The 21,307-nt window shown below is 39.2% G+C and overlaps 2 protein-coding genes, 1 long non-coding RNA gene and 2 other non-coding genes across 7 annotated transcripts in view; 1 reads left to right on the plus strand and 4 right to left on the minus strand.

Annotated features, from left to right (window-relative positions):
- Positions 1-324, minus strand: part of megf11 (multiple EGF-like-domains 11) — a 135,074-nt gene extending 134,750 nt beyond the window's left edge. For all 3 annotated transcript variants that reach the window (XM_053677973.1, XM_017466556.3, XM_047154947.2), the window contains exon 1: positions 80-324. The gene's annotated coding sequence lies outside the window, so the exon portion shown is untranslated. The remainder of the gene's footprint in view (positions 1-79) is intronic.
- Positions 325-3,440: 3,116 nt separating this feature from the next.
- On the minus strand, positions 3,441-3,571 carry LOC124628137 (small Cajal body-specific RNA 14). Its single transcript, XR_006982457.1, has one exon. It is a non-coding gene; the product is annotated as a small Cajal body-specific RNA 14 (non-coding RNA).
- Positions 3,572-6,773: 3,202 nt separating this feature from the next.
- map2k1 (mitogen-activated protein kinase kinase 1) lies at positions 6,774-19,541 on the plus strand. Its single transcript, XM_047154949.2, has 11 exons — positions 6,774-7,183; positions 13,030-13,240; positions 13,830-13,976; positions 14,185-14,262; positions 15,255-15,306; positions 15,395-15,519; positions 16,027-16,234; positions 16,368-16,432; positions 16,553-16,611; positions 16,772-16,817; positions 17,115-19,541. Exons 1-11 carry the CDS (start codon positions 7,101-7,103, stop codon positions 17,226-17,228), a joined length of 1,188 nt encoding a protein of 395 aa, XP_047010905.1. The 5' UTR covers positions 6,774-7,100; the 3' UTR covers positions 17,229-19,541.
- LOC124627986 (uncharacterized) lies at positions 19,539-21,214 on the minus strand. The gene is made up of 5 exons (XR_006982382.1): positions 21,124-21,214; positions 20,415-20,524; positions 20,170-20,297; positions 19,874-19,952; positions 19,539-19,669 (listed from the first exon to the last, which is right to left on the minus strand). It is a non-coding gene; the product is annotated as an uncharacterized LOC124627986 (long non-coding RNA).
- On the minus strand, positions 20,036-20,105 carry LOC124628134 (small nucleolar RNA SNORD18). The gene has a single exon (XR_006982454.1). It is a non-coding gene; the product is annotated as a small nucleolar RNA SNORD18 (small nucleolar RNA).
- Positions 21,215-21,307: the final 93 nt, after the last annotated feature.

The raw sequence follows: 21,307 nt of genomic DNA on the forward strand, positions 1-21,307 counted from the left end.
TTTAATAAAAACATAACGACTAACAGAGGGGGGAAAAACAAGCACTGGTTTCAATATGAAAAGCACAAACGCAGCCTACCTCTCAGCGGTCACGGTTTGTCTCTGTTTCCGTCCACCGTCCGTCCGTGCGTCCGTCCTTCCGCTGGCGTCGTGCGTGAAATTGTAGTCTCCGCTTTCTGCTATTACAGTTTAGTTCTCTGTTTTTAACAGCAAAGAAACCGCAGTTTAAATGTGTGATGCGGTTTTTAACTCGAGAAGAAAGGGGCACTGTGGAGCCTGCCGAAGAGGCTGCGCGCACCGCGACACCAGCACAGCGCTGTCCACTTCCCCACTTCAGCTCAAGCGCGCGGCCCCGTTTTAAACTCACGTGACGTCAGCCACCTGCAGCGAAGCCGCACGTGCCCTGGAACGTTCGGCTTGCTTTGAAAATGCGCGCGCCTTCAGCTCATCAGTCTATCAGTCAGTTCATTACTTTCCCTTCTAACTTCGTCCCTTCATCAGCCTTTCCTCAAATTGTCCTGGTGCATATTCTATGTGATTACTGATCTTGCTTCCGTCTACAGGGTTTTTATTAATTCAAGGATTTCAAAAAGAATAATAAATCATATTCTCCTTCTCGTCTATTTGGTTTGATTAGTAGTTTAAGTGCTGAATAAATGCCAGACACGTTGATATAAGCACAACACTACCAGCTTGGGCTGCAGATCGCTGCGCGTCTGTGAAAAATGCTTCATTATGCACCAATCTGCTGCACAAACTCGCCAATGCAAAAGAAAAAAGAAAAAAAAATACACCCACTTCCAAATTGTCTTTGATACAGCTCTCAAATATGAAATATAATGCTATGTGAAGAAATACACTTCCTAAAGGCACATTCACATTAGTTAGAAATGATCATACTCTTGCTTATACACTTTTAAAGCTGGTGCATCATTAATCTGACATCTCATTTGAATAAGATCAGATGCATTTCTGAAGAAGAGTGTCTGCTACTTCTATGCAAATCCAGCAATTATCCAGATCTGTTTGCAGTGGCAGCCCGCTGAGGGACGGATATAGGTTCCATGATCTGCTGATTAAGCCATTCTGTTTTGGTGAACTGTACAGAAAGTTCGTGCATATTTAACTTCTCCCAGTCCCAATACTGTTACAGTAAGGGGCAACACAAAAAGTGGCAATAGCCTGAGTCCTAATGTGTCCTGAGGAGGTCCAGAAGGGCAAGAAAGAAAATACATTTGTAATGAGAGATAACGAAAAAATAATTTTGGTAGAATAAATAGGCAAACAGGCTGAACATTTCATGTGCACAACATTCAAGGTCATCTGAGGGCTTCTCAACTCTTTCTGAACTTTTCTTGTGAAAAAGATTTGAGGTCCTCTGGGTGCTTTTCTACTCCTTCACAAAAGCACAAATGGCTGGGTCTGCCTCAGATCTAAATTCAGAACTTATTTTCTTGGGAAAACCAGCAAATCGCTGTTAATGCAGGAGCCTTAATACAATCAAACCATATCCCAAGAATTTCAAATAGAATAGAAGCAGATAGTTTAAGTTTAAGAATAATTTTATTTTTAAAAAATAGTAATATTTTTGAATATATGTGGAGAAATAAAATGAATAAAATGATATACATGTTTAAACGGAAAAAAAAGAGTACAGGTGCATCTTTTAAAAAATGTAATATCGTGGAAAAGTTAACTTTTTCCATAATTTAATTTAAAAAGTGGAAATTTCATATATTCTAGATTCATTACACATAAAGTGAAATATTTCAAGCCTTTTTTTTTTTAATCTTGATGATTATGGCTTACAGCTCATGGAAATCAAAAATCCAGTATCTCAAAATATTAGAATAAAGAATTTATGATACAGAAATGTCGACCTTCTGAAAAGTATGTTAATTTATGCACTCAATACTTGGTCGGGGCTTTAATCCTTTTGCACGAATTATTGGATCAATGCAGCGTTGCATGAAGGCAATCAGCCTGTGGCATTGCTGAGGTGGTATGCAAGGCCAGGATGCTTTGATAGCAGTCTTCAGCTTGTCTGTTTTTTGGGTTTGGTGTCTCTCATAGATTCTCTATGGGGTTCAGGTGAGGCGAGTTGGCTGGCTCATCAAGCACAGTAAGACCATGGTCAGCAAACCAGTTAGTATGGCACTGTGGGCAGGTGCCAAGTGCTGCTAGAAAAGGAAATCAGCATTTTTATAAAGCTCGTTAGCAGATGGAAGCATGAAGTGCTCTAAAATCTCCTGGTAGATGCTGCATTGACTCTCGACTTGAGAAAACACAGTGGACCAACACCAGCAGATGTCATGGCATCACTGACTGTGGAAACTTCACACTGGACTTCAAGCAACTTGGATTCTTTGCCTCTGCACTCTTCCTCCAGACTCTGGGACCTTGATTTCCAAATGAAATGCAAAATTTACTTTCATCTGAAAATTGATTGTGGTTGTGTGTACTGAACCAGACTGAGAGATTAGAGGCTCAGAAAACCTTTGCGGTGTTTTGAGTTAATTAGCTGGTTAGAGCTCTTCTCAGGTCGATATTTCTGTATTATAAATTCTTTATTCAAACATTTTGAGATACTGGATTTTTGATTTCCATGAGCTGTAAGCCATAATCATGAAGATTAAAACAAACAAACAAAAAGTCTTGCAGTATTTCACTCTATATGTGTAATGAATCTACAATACATGAAAGTTCCACTTTTTAAATTAAATTACGGAAAAAAATGATCTTTCCCACGATATTCAAATTTTTTGAGATGCATTTGTATGTGAGAGAATACATAGTAAAGACATAGTATGATTGGCATAGGCTGGGGGGACATTCTGTCACATGTTCTATCACTTTGGCAATTATTCCAAAAATATTATTTATAATATTATTTATAATATATATTATTGGGGGTAAATAATTATACATAATAATCCTGTTTTTTATATGAAAACTGAGTCTTGAAATTATGTCCCTGAACAGAAGTAAAATTAGTGTCATGTAGTGTTGATTTCTGTTGATTACCTCAGACAGCATGACAACTTCCTTACAATAATTCCAGTTAAATTTGTTGAACAAATTCCTTAAGGAGTTCCTTTACTATCCTTGTCTTCATTAAGGATTAGTGTGTAGGACATTCCATTTTTCATACTGTTTATCCTATACAGGGTCGTGGGGAAGCCTATCCCAGGGAGCTTGAGGTGCAAGGCTGGGGTGCCAACATATTGCAGGGTTAATCGCACAAAATGCCTACAACACATGTCTTTGGGCCAGGTAAGGAAACCAGAGTACCTGTAGGAAACCCCCAAAGCATGGGAGTAACATGCAAGCACTGTGCGCTATGTGGAGGTGGGATTTGAACCACCAACCCTGGAGGTGCAGGACATGTAGGTGCAAAAAGAATTCAGCTTTGAATCCTGAAACCAAGCTAATGCCTGACATTTGTATGAAACCATCGCACAGGTCACCCAACTTCTTGACAGGTCCTGTCAGCAGGAATCATGTTGCTGTTTGTGATGGCCATAGACTGCAGTACAGAAACTCTTCACTGAAGCCATTAGAAGGCCATCACACAATTAAGCATCATTTACTATTCCATCCCAGGATCAAACCCATGACTTAAAGCATCACAGTCACAGGACTTAACCACCATGCCACTAGAACACAGTGAAGATAACCCAAAAACAAATCATCTAACCACCAATTATGTGTGCACCAGAAATATTAAATGACAGAGCACCTACTGTACAGGTCTTGTGTTTTGTCTTTCAGATAGTGGTTTGCATAGTTTATCCATAGTCCAATAGCGGCAGTGGTAATATGGGTAAACTGTATTTTATATACATTTTATTTATGTACAGGATAGAAGGTTTATATCGTATTATTTTTACTATATCTATTGTCTTCCATCATGGAAATTGCAGTTGTTTGTGATGTAAAGCCAGAAATCAAGACTGTGAAATCCATTGTGACCTTGAAACCAATAATCACACGTATACATACATACATACATACATACATACATACATACATACATACATACATACATACATACATACATACATACATACACACACACACACACACACACACACACACACACATGGAACATCAGTCCATCACAGTGCACCATGTGTACACACATTCACACAATCAGTCACACCTAGGGGCAATTTATCCACCTACTGTCATATTTTTATGAGGTGGGAGAAGCCGGAAGAATACTCCAAAGGGAGAACATGCACAGTCAACTGAGCGTATGATCCCAAGACTCTGGAGCTGTGAGGCAGCAATGCTAACCACTGCACCACCCTGAAACCAATAATATTCAAGAAAAAAATAAAACAAATAGATAATTATTAGTAAATGAACATAAGTGTAACTAATTTAATACTTTGTGTAAGCACCCTTTTCATTTATTATAGCAGTGGGTCTTTGTGAGTAGGTCTCTGTCATCACCTGGATATTGCAATTTTAACCACTCTTCCTTGCAAAAAGGTCAAGTCCTTTAGTTTGCCTGGGAATCTTGTGCTCATCCCTCTTTCGGTAATTCCACTAGTTTTCTATAGAATTGTTTGGGCTTTGACTGTGCCATTTCAAGACGTTGATCTTTCTTTTGTGAATACAGAATACAGGAAATTGTTAGGAAACCTGTCAGAACCTGCAGCACCTTTAATGTGGCTGTAAGCTTTTTGGTAGTCTACCAGATAAGTTTTCACCTTGTCCTGCCATCAACCTTGGTGGATTATCCTGATCTTGTCAGTGTCCCTGTGGTGCCACATTATCTCCACATGTTGATAATAGTCTACACATTGCTCCAGAGCCAATGCCTTTGACATTTTATATACCCCACTACTGATCCGTACCTCTCAGCAATACCATCCTGTAGATGTTTTGTCAACTCCTTGTGGACCATGTAGGCAACAAGCATGAACATTTCAAGGAAATCCTACAGGATGAGTTGATTTTTATTTAGGATTACTCAAAATCACTTTCACTGAATGCAGCTGTACTCTGCTTACCTTTGGACAGTTCTGCTACAGCGACAGCCTGCATTATGAAAAGGTGTGCATGCACACTTGTGCAACTAGGGTTTTGTTTTTCTTTGACTGGTGGTTTCAAGGTCATGTTAACAATGGAAAAATGGCTGACATGATTTACCTTGATTTTTAGCTTTACATGACAACCAGCTGCAATTTCAATTAAGAGTGTGTAGACTTTTTATATCCAACTATCTCATCCAGTTAGTGCATGACTGTGTGTGCATGGTGCACTGCAATGCATTGTCCTTTGGCGTCTTTTCCGGGGTATATTCCCAACTCGCAGCCAGTGTTCCTGGGGTAGGCTCCTGACCCACTTCACCCTGACTATGCTGGCTAATAAAGAAGAATGAAAGAATGAATGTCTCTGTGTTTGCTGCTGTGTTACTTAAATTTGTTATCACAGTTCAAATGGCTATTTTCCTATTTAGTTAGTCAGTATGTGTATTCAGATAGAGGTTGATGACCTCATTAATGTTTACAGGAGTTAAGCTACAGCACCCTAACTTGGTTAAAGGTTTGAATATAATGAACATGCAATAATAATGTGATGTCTACTACATGTCTATTATTCTCTGTGCACTTTTTGGAAAGTGCCATATTCACCTAACAGAACTAAACTAAGAGTAAATTAAGGGTTACAGAATGTGGTAACGTATTTAATGTATACATAATTACTAAATATTTATATTATTTTCATTACTTAGCAACAGGCCATGAACTCAAGTCATCTCTTTTGGGTTTCATGTCTTGTCACAAAACGTAGATTTGCAGTTGACCATTGACAGCTGAAAAAATTTCAAATGGTGATTCAGATGGCACGGAATGTTCAAAATAGACAGAGACGTGACTGAGACTAAATTAACATAATTTCATTTTCAAAAATCAGTTTAGCCCTGCTGAAAAAACAACAACAATAGGAACCCTCATAGAATTTGCAGTGGATTTAATGGTTATAATGGGAATTGTATTGGTTTTAATGGAAACTGTAATAGTCCCTGTGGGTCTCTACTGGTAATTTGTTGCCTTCTATTGGTGGCATGTTATGTCTAGTGGATACCATTAAGGACCAATAATGGTAATGGTTTATAATGGTATTTGTAGTGGAAACCATTAGAATTCCTGTGATGGTTTCTACTGCTGGGCTCACGGTGGCTTAGTGCTTAACATGTTTGCCTCACACCTCCAGAGTTGGGGGTTTGCCTCCTGCTATGTCCCTGTGTGTGTGGAGTTTGCATGTTCTCCCCATGCTGTGGAGGTTTCCTCTCCCAGTCTAAAGACATGCATGGTAGGCTGATTGGCATGTCCAAAGTGTCCGTAGTGTGTGAATTGGTATGTGAGTGTGCCCTGTGATGGACTGCCACAGGGGATACCCTGCCTTGTATCCGATGCTGCTTGGGACAGGCTCCAGGACACAGTAGGACAGGTGGTATAGAAGATGGGTGGAATGTTTCAATTGTTTTTTTGTTTTTTCCAGTTTTCCCAAGTTTAAATATTTTATATGTAAAACACATTATGACGTGTGGTATTATTACCACCATTATTAATGTTAAACTCAGAAGCCTAATTAAATAGGTGACATTAACCACTAATCAGGAGGAAGATCAGCCCTTTCCACCAGCATGTACAGAGGTTACCAGTCTGAATCTACAGTAGCGCATGCGCACCAGCAGATGGCGCAGTTGCCCGCTCTTTAGCACGTTGTTCGGAAGACAGATGTAAATATTTTCGTGACACAGCTCCGAGCCTGAATCCTTCCGCGGTAATATCCACCCTGTGGTGTGAACGATATTTGTGGCTCTACCATCGGTCCAGTGACCAACATCGAAAAAGCTTTTCACTTTCACGCGCCGTTTAGCGTCAACACCGTGACCGCGCGCGTGCGCGGTAAATAAAAAAATAATAAAGAGAGAGAGAGAGAGAGAGAGCGCTGTAGGTGGGTGTGTGATTGATAAGCTGTACAGTCTATGCCCGATCATATAGCACTCCCTCGGCCGCTCGTAAGTGTTGCTCTCCTCCATTGGTTTCTGATTGCGGAATAGCTGGTCACTGAGGGTCATCATGCAAAAACGGAGGAAGCCAGAACCGATCCAGCTCAACCCGATTCCGGATGGGAATGCCGTTAACGGAACCGGTGCCACAGAGTGAGTAGTCTGCCTACATCCAAAACCGTACAGTACCGCAGTCTACACTGTGTCAAAATAGTACAGCACTAATGGATACTTGGATCAGAACCGCACAGGCCTACTACAGTATTAAGAAGTATGTTAGAATATTATACTGCGCCGACGCCTATAGGGAACTAGTGATATTGACATCTTAGTATTAGATACTTGGTATACTGTGTCCTATGTAAGAGTCAAGCTACGACCCAGACCACCCTTAGGAAACGTTAATATGGTATCACTATGGTTTTAACTATTTGTATTTCATATTCAATCAGAAACGGTGTCAATAATGTTCCAAATAATACTGAACCAAAAACCTATGATCTCAGACCTACTAAAACAGTATGTCGAAATAAATGGAGTAATAATTATCTGAACCAAAAGTGTTCAAAACCAACCATAGATTACAAGGTACAACAGGTGTTAGATTATTCTGACACACTGTTTAGTAGGGCGTAGTGGGAGGCGTTGCTGCTTCACAGCTCCAGCGTCCCTAATTCAGCGTCGTGAGTCTGGGTTCAATCCCGCTCTCCCCATGTCCATGTAGGTTTTCTCCTGGTTCTCTGGTTTCCTCCCACACACAAAAGGCAGTTGGTGGATTGGCAATGCTAAATTGGTATGTTTATTACATATTTACCCATGAAACAATCCAAATTGTGCTGTTAATAATAGAAATGCCTCTCAACAACATTGTGCTCCTGATAATACAGTTTGTTTTTGCTATACACTGTAGACTTTGAGAAGAAAAGGTGAATATGAGGTGATCGATCGGAATTTCAGCTTTCGTTTGCTGATATTTACATGCAGATGTGTCAAACATCTTAGAATATGGCACCTTTTGTTTGAACCCACCCATTTGTCAAGTGATCAAAAATATTGGAACACGTGACTGACAGGTGGTTCTTGTTGCCCAGGTGTACCCTGTTAGATTGATTGTTTAAACAATGAATAGCTCTGAATGTCTACTCTTAGTCTGAGCCCCAGGTTTCACTTGTGAAGACTGCATTTGTTGTTAAAATGGATAAACCAACAGAGTGCTGTCTATGGGAGAAAAGCAAGTCCCTTTGAAGTTCAGAACAGAGGGGAAGTCGATCAGAGCCATTGCACAAGCATTGGGCATAGCTGATACAACAATTTTGGTATGTCCTAGAAAAAAAACAAGAAAACCACTGGCATACTAACAATCAGACATGGAACAGTTTGTCCAAGGAAAACAACAGCAGTTGATGTCAGAAACATTGTGAGAGCTGTGAAGAAAACCCCCAAAACAACAGTTAGTGACATCACCAACAACCTCCACAGGGCAGGGGTGAAGGTTTCAAAATCCACCATGCGATGAAGACTTCAAGAGTAGAAATGTAGAGGCCGTACCACAAGATGCAAACCACTCATTAGCAGTAAGAATCAAAAGGCCAGATTGGAATTCGCGAAGAAATGAATGAATTCAGAAATCTACAGAAGCATTGTCTGCCAATTTACAGAGAAATGCATCCAATCTAATTGGGATGAATTTATATGCAGCAAGACAATGATCCAAAACACCCTTCCAACACAACAAAGGACTTAACTGGGGGGGAAAAGTGGAAGATTTTAGTCTGGCCAAGTCAATCACCAGACCTTAACCCAATTGAGCATGCATTTTACATTTAGCATTTTATAAGAGGAAACTGAAAGGAGAAACCCTCCAAAACAAACAGCATGTGGTAGCAGGTAACATTTATCAGGTAAAAACATATACAGGTCACAGTTTTTGTGTCAGTCACAATTTTTTTCCTCATTGTCAATGTTACTATAAAAGTGTTTCATCTTTATTTGTTGCATTTAATCTGTCACTGCCTCTCCAGCAAGTAGCCAGGTTCAGTGTGATGTCCAAACAGGAAGCTCTTATCACATTTGTCCAGAGCAGCCAGCACACAACAATGTGACCCTTTTCTTTAATAATCTGTCCTCGTCTTTCTTGCCCTCTCATAGCCAGCTAGATTTGTTTGCAGTTGCCACAAAACAAGCAGGACCTTGCACACATTCTGTGAAGGTCTGTAAATAGGATATATGAGAGTCGAGGAGTCCAGAAACCAAGCAAAGTCTCATGAAATGGAGATCCCAAACAGTTGCGACAACACACTCCTCTTCTTCTAGCTCAACCGTAATTAACTTGTTTCACCACGTAATATCTGTATAAACAAGTAAGAAGCAGGACCTTGTGCAGTGCTTTGTTTCAGGCTTGTCTAGGCATGCATTGGACTGCCCTATCTGTCTGCTTATTTAGTTTAGCAGATCTTCTTCCCCTCTCTAAGCAATGAGCCGATCAAAGCCCTGGTGGCCTAAAGTCAGTGGTGCGTGACATTGCCTCTTGTTTCACAGAGGCCATCATGGGCGCTTGAAGGTTCAGAGACTCCTCTTTCAGCCTTACAGTTTTTGCCTCAATTACTGATTGAAAGATCGAGGAAGAGTTGCAGAGGCGTTCTTCTTTACACAAGGTACTACAGAGATTTAAGTTACCAGTGGTTGCATAACAGATGATGTTCCACAATATTTCATCAGATATCAGGAATTCAAGTGGGAGAGCAGCGTCTCTGATTGTGGTCACAGTTTGTTTGACGACTTAAAGTGTAATATGAGAGCTCTTGAGCAATATATAGTTCCCAAGCTGTCATGAAAACAACATTGGAGACAATAATGATTGATGAGTGATTCCAGTATTTCAGACAGCCAGTACAGTTTGGACACAGTCTTCCATGCAAATTATATGGTGTTTTTCCTGATGTGAGTCAGGAAATCTTAAGTGTCAAAAATTGCCATGTGTCCTGTGTATTAGCATAGCATCTTTGCGATATGCAGGTTGAAGCATTTATCCAAGAGCTGTTTACTCAAGGCTAGTACCATGTGGCTCACAGTGTATATTGGCCAGTGTTTTGAATACTCTGTGTTGTTCTGTGTGATGAAAAAGTAGAACACATTCCATTCTGGAGGCCCGGACAGGTTGTGGCATACAGGCTTTGGAATGCATGCCTGTGCTGCTGGGATTCAAGCCTTCGGAAGTTAGTTTTATAGAGAGACTTTGTGGAATGCCTCGTGCCGTGGCATTCCAACTCTGTGTGTGTGTGTGTGTGTGTGTGTGTGTGTGTCTGCGTGTCTGTGTGTGTGTGTTTGTGTGTGAGTGAAAGAGAGAGAGAAAGAGAAAGGTTTACAATAAGTCATTAACAGACTTGTTAACATTAACATAACAACACAACACATATGTTTGTGTCAGTGTCTGAAGCTGCTACCCTCCTTAAATGAGAATGTCCGCTATAATTTTCCCCAATTTTCATAATTTGAGTTGCATTAATATGACTCAGACATCTTATTCTCATTGAGGTCTTCTCAGAAGTGTTCATAAAACACTGTAAATAATATGAATGTTACCATTAAAAGCTGATTTGCTGTTATTAGAAAAAGAAAAAAACAACAACCTGTGATTAGTAGTATTCTAAAATTGATGAGTAAGTCCTCTAAAATACAGGAATTATAATAGGAATCTTATGAGAAACATTTGTGACAAAGTTGAACCCTGAACGAACCACAAGTAAGAATCCCCGTTAAATCTCCCGAGATATCACAAAGAAACATTTAAGCAAGGAAACATATCTTTCATTCTTCCACACAGTGACTCATTTATTATTAAAATACAAAACTTCACCTAAACTCTTGAACTGCTCACTCTCGTCTCAGCTCGGACTCATAATGGGAAATTGCCGACTTGATTCAGAATCATAAATCTTAACTCATAAACAACCACCACTTCAGCAAAATTAAAAGCAAGTACTAGTTACATTAAGTCCAGCATACAGCTGTTACCTTGATCTTGAAATGAATGCTGACAAACATGTACTACAGTAAAAGTAGCATCTGTGTACAGTAGCCATTTCCCAAAGCTAATTCTGATTTATGTCATATAAAATGTGCTACATGTTGCAAGCTGTGCACTTTTCAAGGCATCAAACCAGAAAATGCAGTGACTCAATAATGAAAATGAGTCATAAGTGGTTTATAAGAAAACATGTGGTGACACATGCTCGCTCATGGTCACAGTATATTTGTGCATTGGTGAGACATCTTACTCCACCACACAACGATAAGCAGGCAAGTGACTGAAAGAGCTTGGTTAATTATTAATCATGAGCCTTACATCATTGCTCGCTGGGTAAAATGTGTACGTGTTTGTGTTTTAGGACTAGCCATCATCATTCGGAGCCGTATCAGTCCACATCCTTCTCAAACACATGTCTGAGTGTACTTAACTGTTCATTCCCTGTGTGTTGCAATTGCAGCCAAAGAATAGAATATGAAAATGATGTTACACAATTGGATTTCATTTTGATTTCCTAATAAACTATTAAACAATGCTTTGTTAAACCGTAGCGCTAGACCTTCTGTTTATGCTGCATGAGACGATAGAAGCGTTTATGCCCATCATAAAAGCAATACATGAGCTTAAGTCACGCTCAAGTGAGCAGTTGGCCGTGGGTACTGAGTTGCTTTTGCACCTCCTACATAAGATATGGAGTGTTCTCTCGACTTCGCTGTCTCAGAGCCGTTTTCCATCATCGTCTCCACTTCATAGCCCACCCACTCTACCCACGCAGCAGCCTCGTAACCATGGTTATACCGCCCTTGTTGGAGAAAACGAGGACACTTAACCCTCTTCTTTCTACGGGTGTGGATAAGGTGGTGAGAACCAGTGTTTTGGCCTGATTAAGTGTTATTCGCTCTTGAAGGCTCTCCAATAGCTGCATCATCTTCAGCCTAATTACAGTATGGTGGAAACAACAAAAATCTGTGCAGCTGATGAGCAAGATTCAATGTAAATTTATGTGTAAGAGCGTCTCTTATGTTGCTGGGACTAGCACAGCAGTGCACAAACGTATTTTACATCTGAATTTATTAACTGTTCTCAGAAGCACGCTGTTTTTCCTTTTACAATGTGCCATTTCTGTTACAGCAAAATGGATCTTAAAGACAAAAAATTTAGTCATTAACCACGAATGCAGTGAATAGCATTTAGTCTTTTGATCGTTTATGCTTGAAAAGTGGAAGTACTGCATGTGCTGTTGTTTGAAGGAATCATCCAAGAACACGAATACAGCTAAAATGATTTATAGTCAAATCAGTGAAGAGACATCATGATGCTATTTTTGGCACGGGCTTTTGAGCAGGCTTGGCACTTTTTAGCAAAGTGTTCCTTTAATGTGGCTGATTATTAGAAGAGCAAAAGGTGCTATCTCTACAGTAGGAGAGAGGAAGGACTTGGTGTGAGAGGAGTGGAAGAAGAGATGGAGAATAGAAGGTCAATAAGGTTCATTCCACGAATGGAAAGCTAAGGAAATACATTACCATGACAACAGTGCCAAAGGAGAAGCAGACATGCTCAGAGGAACTCCCAGCTTCCTTACGGAAGGTAGAAACTCTAGGTAGAAACTGTCTTTAGACAGACAGACAGACACACACACACACACATGCACGCACACACACACTTTATCCATCATGTGCACAATGGCCCATTCAGTTATCTTTGTTGGCCTTTGTCTTGGCTGAACAATAGGAATGTATCCCGGAATTGTTTTTCATGTTTGCTTCCATTGATCCCAAGTGGAGAAATTCTCATGGCTTCTACAGACACATAGAATTATGTCATAATCCGGAAATATGCTGCATGACTCAATCCAAATTCCATGGATCCTCTTGGAATTTGGAAGGTTTTGCTTTTGCTTCACCCTTTTCTCTGCTTCTTTTCACCTTGTTTTCTGTTATTGTAATTATGGTGTGTGTGTGTGTGTGTGTAGAACAAACCTAGAGGCCCTGCAAAAGAAGCTGGAGGAGCTGGAGCTGGATGAGCAGCAGAGGAAACGTCTGGAGGCCTTTCTCACGCAGAAGCAGAAGGTAGGAGAGCTGAAGGATGACGATTTTGAGAAGATTTGCGAGTTGGGAGCAGGCAATGGTGGCGTGGTCTTTAAGGTCTCACACAGACCATCTGGACTCATCATGGCCAGGAAGGTATGTGCAGTGTTTTAAAATTAACAGCAAATTTGATCGCTTTCATATTTTAGGAAAAATTCAGCAGTTTGTTCATTTGTCTAACCCAGTGGTGTCCAATCTTATCCGGAAAGGGCCGGTGTGGGTGCACACCATTCCAACCAAGCAGGAGCAACACCTGATTCCACCTGTATAATCAGTTGATCTTGGCTTTCAATAGACTCCGGTGAGGCTTCTGCATGGTTGGAATGAAAACCTGCACCCACACCGGCCCTTTATGGATAAGATTGGACACCCCTGGTCTAACCCATTACCTGTCTTAACTATACAGTCTTACATAGTCAAGTGATCATCCTTGAACAGATATATCTGCAGCAGTTCTTTGTATAGAAGTATTTCTGAAAGGCATTGATTTTTTTTTTTTTTTTTTTAGAACAATAGGTCAGTTAGATTATATGTTGTGTTACTATGTACTCTGAATAGCACAAATACTATCACTAACTAATTGCAGGTTAGAATAATAAGCACTTACTAAAATATGGTATTCACTTGCTCAGCGCTGTATAAAACTGTAGTTCCTGTCAGGCATCTCTCCTCTGTTATCTCTCAGCTGATCCACCTGGAGATCAAGCCAGCTATCAGGAACCAGATCATCCGAGAGCTGCAGGTGCTGCATGAGTGTAATTCTCCCTACATTGTGGGATTTTACGGGGCCTTCTACAGTGACGGAGAGATTAGCATCTGTATGGAGCACATGGTACAGCTTTCTTACCGTTACACATACCATATGAGATAATACAATCCGATTAAATTGAAAAATGACTAAATTCATTCATTACACTGTAGGTTTTGCTTCAAATGTAAAAGTTTATATTCTACAGCCTATATATTGCCATTATACCTTATTTTCTATGCACTCTATATCAGTTGCATACTTTTATAATTAATAAACACTTGTAATGCAGGATGGTGGCTCCCTGGACCAATCATTGAAGAAAGCAGGCAAGATTCCAGAGCAAATACTGGGCAAAGTTAGCATTGCGGTTCGTACTTCACTTTCTGCTCTCATGCACATTACACATACACATTTCAGTTTAATACACCTGAAGATGGATGGATGGATGGAATGGACTCACATGGTTTGATTGCTAAGAAATGCAGGGCACTACTGCATGGCCTTATAGGAGAAATTTGGATGTATAATAGATCACAAACAGATTTTGTTCCAATGTGTACAAGCTATAAAGAGGAATGATAATAAAAACCCACTTGACTTGAGATGTCCTGATATTTTCCTCTACAATTTGCTGGTATAATTCCGAATTCATTGTTCCATCAATGATGGCAAGCCGTTCTGGCTCAGATGCAGCACAACAGGCCCAAACCATGATACTACCACCACCATATTTCACAGAAAGAATAAGGATCTTATTCTGGTCTCAAATACCACAATACATTTTTCCAATAGTATTCTGGCTGGTCCACATGATCTTTAGCAAACTGCAGACAGGCAGTAAGATTCTTTTTGGAGAGCAGTAGTTTTCTCCTTGCAACCCTGCCAAAAAATAAATGTATACAAATTTGTCCCAAATTTACTCTACTTACCTTAGTAGTTGATCAGACAAGACATGTTTGTTATCTAATTTTGCTTCTTTATTTGATTAACAAGGCTACTCTTGCGAACAAAAAAAGAAAATCTGTGACACTCCAGCCCTGCGATGAACTGGTGTCCCATCCAGGATGTATTCCATTCTCACACCCAGTGTTCCCAAGACAGTGCATCCACCATGTCCCTGACCAGTATAAAGCATTTACTGAACATGAATAAATGTTATTACAAATACATAAAAAAAAATTATAGATACCAAAAGCTTAGAGTAGAGCAAAATTGTATAGATTTTATTTTTGGCCAAACTATTTCTTTAAGCGATCCCCTCCATCAGACTATTTGTAGTGATGTGTAGAGGTTGCGTTTCTTTTTTTGTCAATATGAGTCTTTATTTGTCTTTAATGTGTCATACTGTACCTTTCTCAGGTGATAAAAGGGCTGTCTTATCTGAGAGAGAAGCACAAGATCATGCACAGAGGTGAACAAATTCACTCTCACTTACTGACATCTTTCAGTTCCATCCAGACCATTTCACCATTATACAAGTTTCAGTTCTTCTCTTGCAGATGTGAAGCCTTCCAACATCCTGGTGAACTCACGTGGAGAGATCAAGCTGTGTGACTTTGGTGTTAGCGGGCAGCTTATCGACTCCATGGCCAACTCATTTGTGGGCACAAGGTCCTACATGTCTGTGAGTTTGTCTTTCATGTCCCCTTTGTCAGTCCAATGCACCGGTAGCTACAGAAAGTAACCTGTACTATTTTCATACCCTCACTTCTTGTTAATGAATGAATCCTTTTATTTTACTATTATTATTCTACTCTCTCTATATATAATGTTCTATTATTGGAAATTTGCATGTATGACTGTGCATCCCTAATGATTGGGACCGAAGATAAGTCCTACTCTGTATTTTATTTCAATGCAAAGAAGCTTTTCCTCTCAGGGAAAGAATATTAATGAGGTATTTTCCATTTACTATGTCAGTGAAATTTGCATTTGATTTTCCAAGTTCCCTATACTCCAATATGGAAATGGAAACTCTGAAGGAAATCCATAAATGTAAATGACTAGGCACAATGTTAGTGTCACTATGTTGTGAATAACTGCACTTGAGGAATATTCTCTCAGTCAAGGTTCTTATCTGGATGTTGTAGTGTGTCATATGACATTTTACTCCCTGCCCCTCTCTCTCTAGCCGGAGCGTTTGCAGGGTACACACTACTCTGTGCAGTCTGATATCTGGAGCATGGGGCTTTCATTGGTGGAGATGGCCATTGGTCGCTTCCCCATCCCACCACCTGATGCTAAGGAGTTGGAACAAATTTTTGGCCTCCCCATGGAGGGTGACCCCTCATACAGTGAAGCCTCCCCCAAACCCAGGCCCCCTGGACGGCCCGCAAGCTGTGAGTGTTTGAGCAAGCCATTTGTAAATAATATATTTGTGAATACAATAATACTGTTACTCCAGCCTTAGTTATGTTTTACTTCTGAATTATTACAAATATATGAACCTTGCATTGTCTTCTTGTTTTGTAGCCTACGGACCTGACAGCAGACCTCCAATGGCCATCTTTGAGCTGCTTGACTACATCGTCAATGAGGTATTCTGTATACTCAGCACTCTCAGCTGGATAAATAGGCCATGGTTTGGCACTAAACAAATTAAGATGTGGATTGAATGCCTGACTTCTTTACACATAACTGAGCCTATCTATTTTCAGCCACCGCCCAAACTGCCAAGCATCTTTGGCACGGAATTTCAAGATTTCGTTAACAAATGGTAAGGGTCAACTGTGCCTTAGCTTTAAAGGCGTGTAATGATGTTGGATTGCAACGTGGTATTTCAAGAGCTATTTCAGTGCCAAATACTTACTATGCCCTCTAGTGGTTGAAATATGAATACCAGCCGGCTAACTGACTACATTTTTTTTTTTCTTCAGTTTAATAAAAAACCCAGCAGAGAGGGCAGATCTGAAGCAACTGATGGTGAGAACACTTACAATGCCTTATACACTCTTAGAAAAAAGGTCAAAATATGCTATATAGAACACTACAACAATGTTTTCCTATCAGATATCATTCCAAGTAGAACCACTTTAGGAAGATAAGCATCTTAACTGTCTAAAGAACCCTTAACAATCTTTTTTAAAATATATATATATATAAACATTGTACTGTCTATGGCTATTATAAGACTTACAGACTTATCTTAGAATTACTTTATAATTTAGTTTTTATTTTATTTTATTTTACACTAAACTCTTACATCATTGGTCTCTATAGGTCCATCCCTTCATTAAGACATCAGAAGCAGAAGAAGTGGACTTTGCTGGGTGGCTCTGCAGCACCATAGGCTTAAATCAGCCAGGGACCCCAACTCACAATGTGGGGATATAAAAGGGAATTACTTATCTAATCTCTCTCTCTCTCTCTCTCTCTCACTCACTCTCTCTCTCTCTCTCTCTCTCTCTCTCACACACACACATACCCAGACCAGTGTTTTTATTTGGGCTCCAATTCAACAGCATTCTGTTCAATAGTCAGTTACTGCCTCTTGTAACTCTTTATTTTTATGTTATAAGTATTGAACTGATGTGAATGAATCATATCAAGACCCACAATATGTATTAGATGGCAAGGTTTACTTGAAAACATAAACAAAAGAAAAAGAAAAAAAAACCCACTGAAAGTGGCCTTGAACCTCAGATGCTCAGAATGTTCCCCCCAGAGTATTGCCATTACAAATGACCCTGTTGAATTGCAGGCTAGGTCATATCAGAGAATATTTAAAAGTATAAACAAAACTGCCCTTTTATATAAATGTTTATTGCTCGAGGGCACTATAATTCTCCATTTGAATGAAAAATATGCATATTTTTATAAAGTACAAATCTATTCCATCACAGCCAAAGCACTGTCCCAGGGTATAAGAATTACTAAAGCTTTTTCAATAATTTTAAATGAATTGTTATGTGCAACACCAAGACCTCTTTTACACATTAAGCTAAGATGAACACTTTTAGTTAGCTTTTAGTTTTTAATTGATTTTCATTAGTGCAATTAAACTTATTGTCAAAGTAGTGGCAAAATAATCATTTCTTAATATGGGTCAGTATAAATTTGGAATGTCAAACAATTGTTTATTATTATTATCATTATTATTATTATTAATGTTGTTTCTGCAGTTTCACTTTTGCCGCATCAGATGGGAAAATATAATACTACTTGATAAAATAGGTAGTTGTGGCCAAATTTACTGGCAGCCAACATTTTAAAAACCACAGTCTAAAATAAACTAACTATGTACTGTTCAGACAAGCCTTAAAAGCCTTACTAAAAAAAAACAATGCACGTTTTTGTGGTCAGTTACACTCATAACCCTGTGCTTAACCTTGAAGACATCTAGCATCAAAAAACAATCTTTAACTGATTAACTCTTCTTGAAAATGGTATAATAATGTAATTTAATATATAGAATGGTACTTCGGCCAAATATGGGAAACCACAGGGATATAAAACTTGTTCAAGGCACATAAGTGAGCCAAGTTTATTTATGCACAAAATTGTACCCATATTGGTCTGAATATTCTAATAATTAGAGGATAACTACAGTATATGATAACCAGAAAGTTCTAGCTACCTGATATGCCTACTAATCTAACTTGGCTAATTAGCCAGTTAATGAACAGCTCTTGGTTATCCTGGTATATTTTCACTATCTGCAATTATTCAGATTGAGACTGAAACCACACTCATGTGAACTTAAGAGAAATGCACTAAGCAATGCTTCCTGTTTAAAGTGAACATGTCGCCTCTGCAGATTTTCATTCAGTGGTTGAAACAGAGGGCTTGTTCCAAGTATTGCCTTTCCGCAACAGCATAATACACAATAAAATAGGCATGGAAGTGGTGGGAGAATAGTGGGTGCCTGCAATTTGCATTTTAATGTACATTAAAGGATCCTTGTCATCTCCATCATAAGAATCCACAGATGTGCATTAAAGTACCATAATTGGACATGTTACAACATTCATTCATCTTCAGTAACCACTTTAATCTTGGTAGGGTTGCAGTGGATTGCATTATTATAAAACATTAAATGGTGTAAAAACAAATATTTATATTCATGGCTTTAATTACATCTTTGGCAATATTAAGTTTAAAACTCATTTTCATACAACTGTTAACATTAATGCTTTCAGTTCACCACACATCAGAAGATTAATGGCTGCCATTAAGCTTGGTCACAACTTTAATCTATACCTATTCTAGTTTTTTTTGGTAATAGCTCTTAATGTACTTGACTGACACTAAGGCTTTCTGTGTAATACTCTGTTCAGACTTCTTTTGATTATTTCCAATGTACGATTTGTGTAGAACTAGTTTGTCAGCTGAGGAAACTTCTGCAACTATAAGTTATAATAAATGCAGTCTATTTGACTGAAGTTACATTAAACCCATCATTTTACTCAAGTGCATTTCTGTTAAGAATCTGGAAACAATTCCCTTGTACTCTGTAGGTGGGCACTGCAAACCAAAGGTAACATCAAAATCACCAGCTCCAATGCTGTAGAAGCTTAACATTGTTTAGTAGTGTCCTGCCTGTAATACCATCTAAACCTGATTCACATTTGTTGGCAACTTTAGTAACCACTAAAAATGTGCAAGACTACTTTTCCTTTAACAAAAATAAACAAACCACCAAACTAAGCATATTTGCAGATATTTATTGTCTGAAATTAGAGAAGTAGCAGTATGTGAACAAAGCTCTTCTGTTGCAGGAACAGGTGGACATCTTGGTCGAAACTCCTCCTTGGTTTCAGCATCTTAGCCGTGACCTGTGTATAAAAAAAAATCCTTACTTTACATTAAACCTTAAGAAAATGCAGTCTTATGAAATGCACTGGAGGGGGTGGGGGGTGGGATTAAAAAAAAAAAAAAAAAAAAAAAAAAAAAAAAAAAAAAAAAAATCATGCCAACCATGAAGAAATTACATGGGCATTTAAGCCAAAACCGGAAAAGCACAAAGTCATTATACTTACAGGGCCATGTTGTCTTGGAGCTAGTGTTCATGCCCTCTGTTTCTTGATATTGCTTCTCCACACTACATTTTGTGTGCTGCTGTGTTTAAACAGGAAAACCAGCATTAAAATAAACTTAAGTCAGCAATTGAAAACCTAAACCAATTCAATTTGTGCTCAAGCTGACTCAGAACTTCACAAAAAATCACAGCATTCATAAACACGGACCTGAAGTAGAAGCTCATCATTGTAGACAAGGAAAGCACAAAAGCAAAGCTACAGTCAAATGCACTGCTTCAAACTCAAACATGACTCACATGTACAAGATACTTAGTACTCCAGCTTGAAGGTGGAAGGCTTGCACCAGTAATCCATACAGGACAGGATTAATACACTTATATTCAGTTTCCTCAAACAGGGCGGAGCAGCAAGAGCAAATAGTCACCTGAAGAGAAGAAAGGGGGGAAGAAAAAAAAAAGGTACAGAATGCTCATCTCTGCATAATGCTAAGTTGTGAAAGCCTTAGATTTGATATTTATCAAGATCATTCAACTAATCATACCCAGGACATTGCTGAATACTTGTGAGATAGCGGTCTTCATTACACACAGAGCACAAAACCCTTGCAATCATCTCTGTGCCTGGCTGCTTGTAGTCAGAGGAATCCATTTGCTGAAGGAGGGGGGGGGGGGAAAGGTTGATAGTCAGTGCATCTACCAATCACGTGCTATCCAGTGCTGCTTTAACTATTCATTTGCAACACAATATTGCCTTAAAATAGTTTTAATCACCACAATAGGAGACATGATAAATCAATAAACACTGCAAAAGGCATTTAACTTTTCCAGATTAAATCATTTGCACGATGCCAGTTGGAAAGACACTTTTGAAATTCCATTTTTAAACAATCTTGAGAACAAGACCGAATTTGAGCTCGATGGCCAGCCACGCTACGACAGGGCGCACGTGCACAGACAATAAGCTCGTGTGCTAGGAAGAAGTTATGTTAGTTATTTACCATGCAGCTCCGAGGCTCTTAGCGCTATCTATCAATATCAGCTATGAAGATTTACATCTTTTGTTGTGGCAACAAATATATTTTAACCTATAAGTTTATGATATTACACGCCACACGTTTCCCCAAACAAAACCCGCCCCAACAATTCAATTTAAACTGTAATTCGTCGCGCCACAAAGGTCACACTTATAACTGGAAACAGAGCAAATTATATAACTATAAATAAACTTAAGTAAGAAACAACTTCTCTTACCACACTTCGAAGCAGCTACCACGTGTACAGAGCAGACAGAAAAGACCGACAACAGCCCTTGAAGGAGTTTATATACGAAAGACAACGTCACTTCCGCTCGCTACAGTTTTGCTGTGGGAGGGCTATCAGAGACGGTTTGGTGGTTGTGAAACTTTTCAGCCAAAGTTATGTTTCAATTATTTGT

Source organism: Ictalurus punctatus, chromosome 4, assembly GCF_001660625.3.
Source record: "Ictalurus punctatus breed USDA103 chromosome 4, Coco_2.0, whole genome shotgun sequence".
Taxonomy (NCBI): Eukaryota; Metazoa; Chordata; class Actinopteri; order Siluriformes; family Ictaluridae; genus Ictalurus; species Ictalurus punctatus.

Coding starts and splice junctions, on each gene's coding strand:
- map2k1 (XM_047154949.2), top strand. CDS start 7,101: ATGCAAAAACGGAGGAAGCCAGAACCGATCCAGCTCAACCCGATTCCG. Junction 15,307..15,394: donor GCACAAGATCATGCACAGAG/GTGAACAAATTC, acceptor CTTCTCTTGCAG/ATGTGAAGCCTTCCAACATC. Junction 16,433..16,552: donor TTGACTACATCGTCAATGAG/GTATTCTGTATA, acceptor ATCTATTTTCAG/CCACCGCCCAAACTGCCAAG.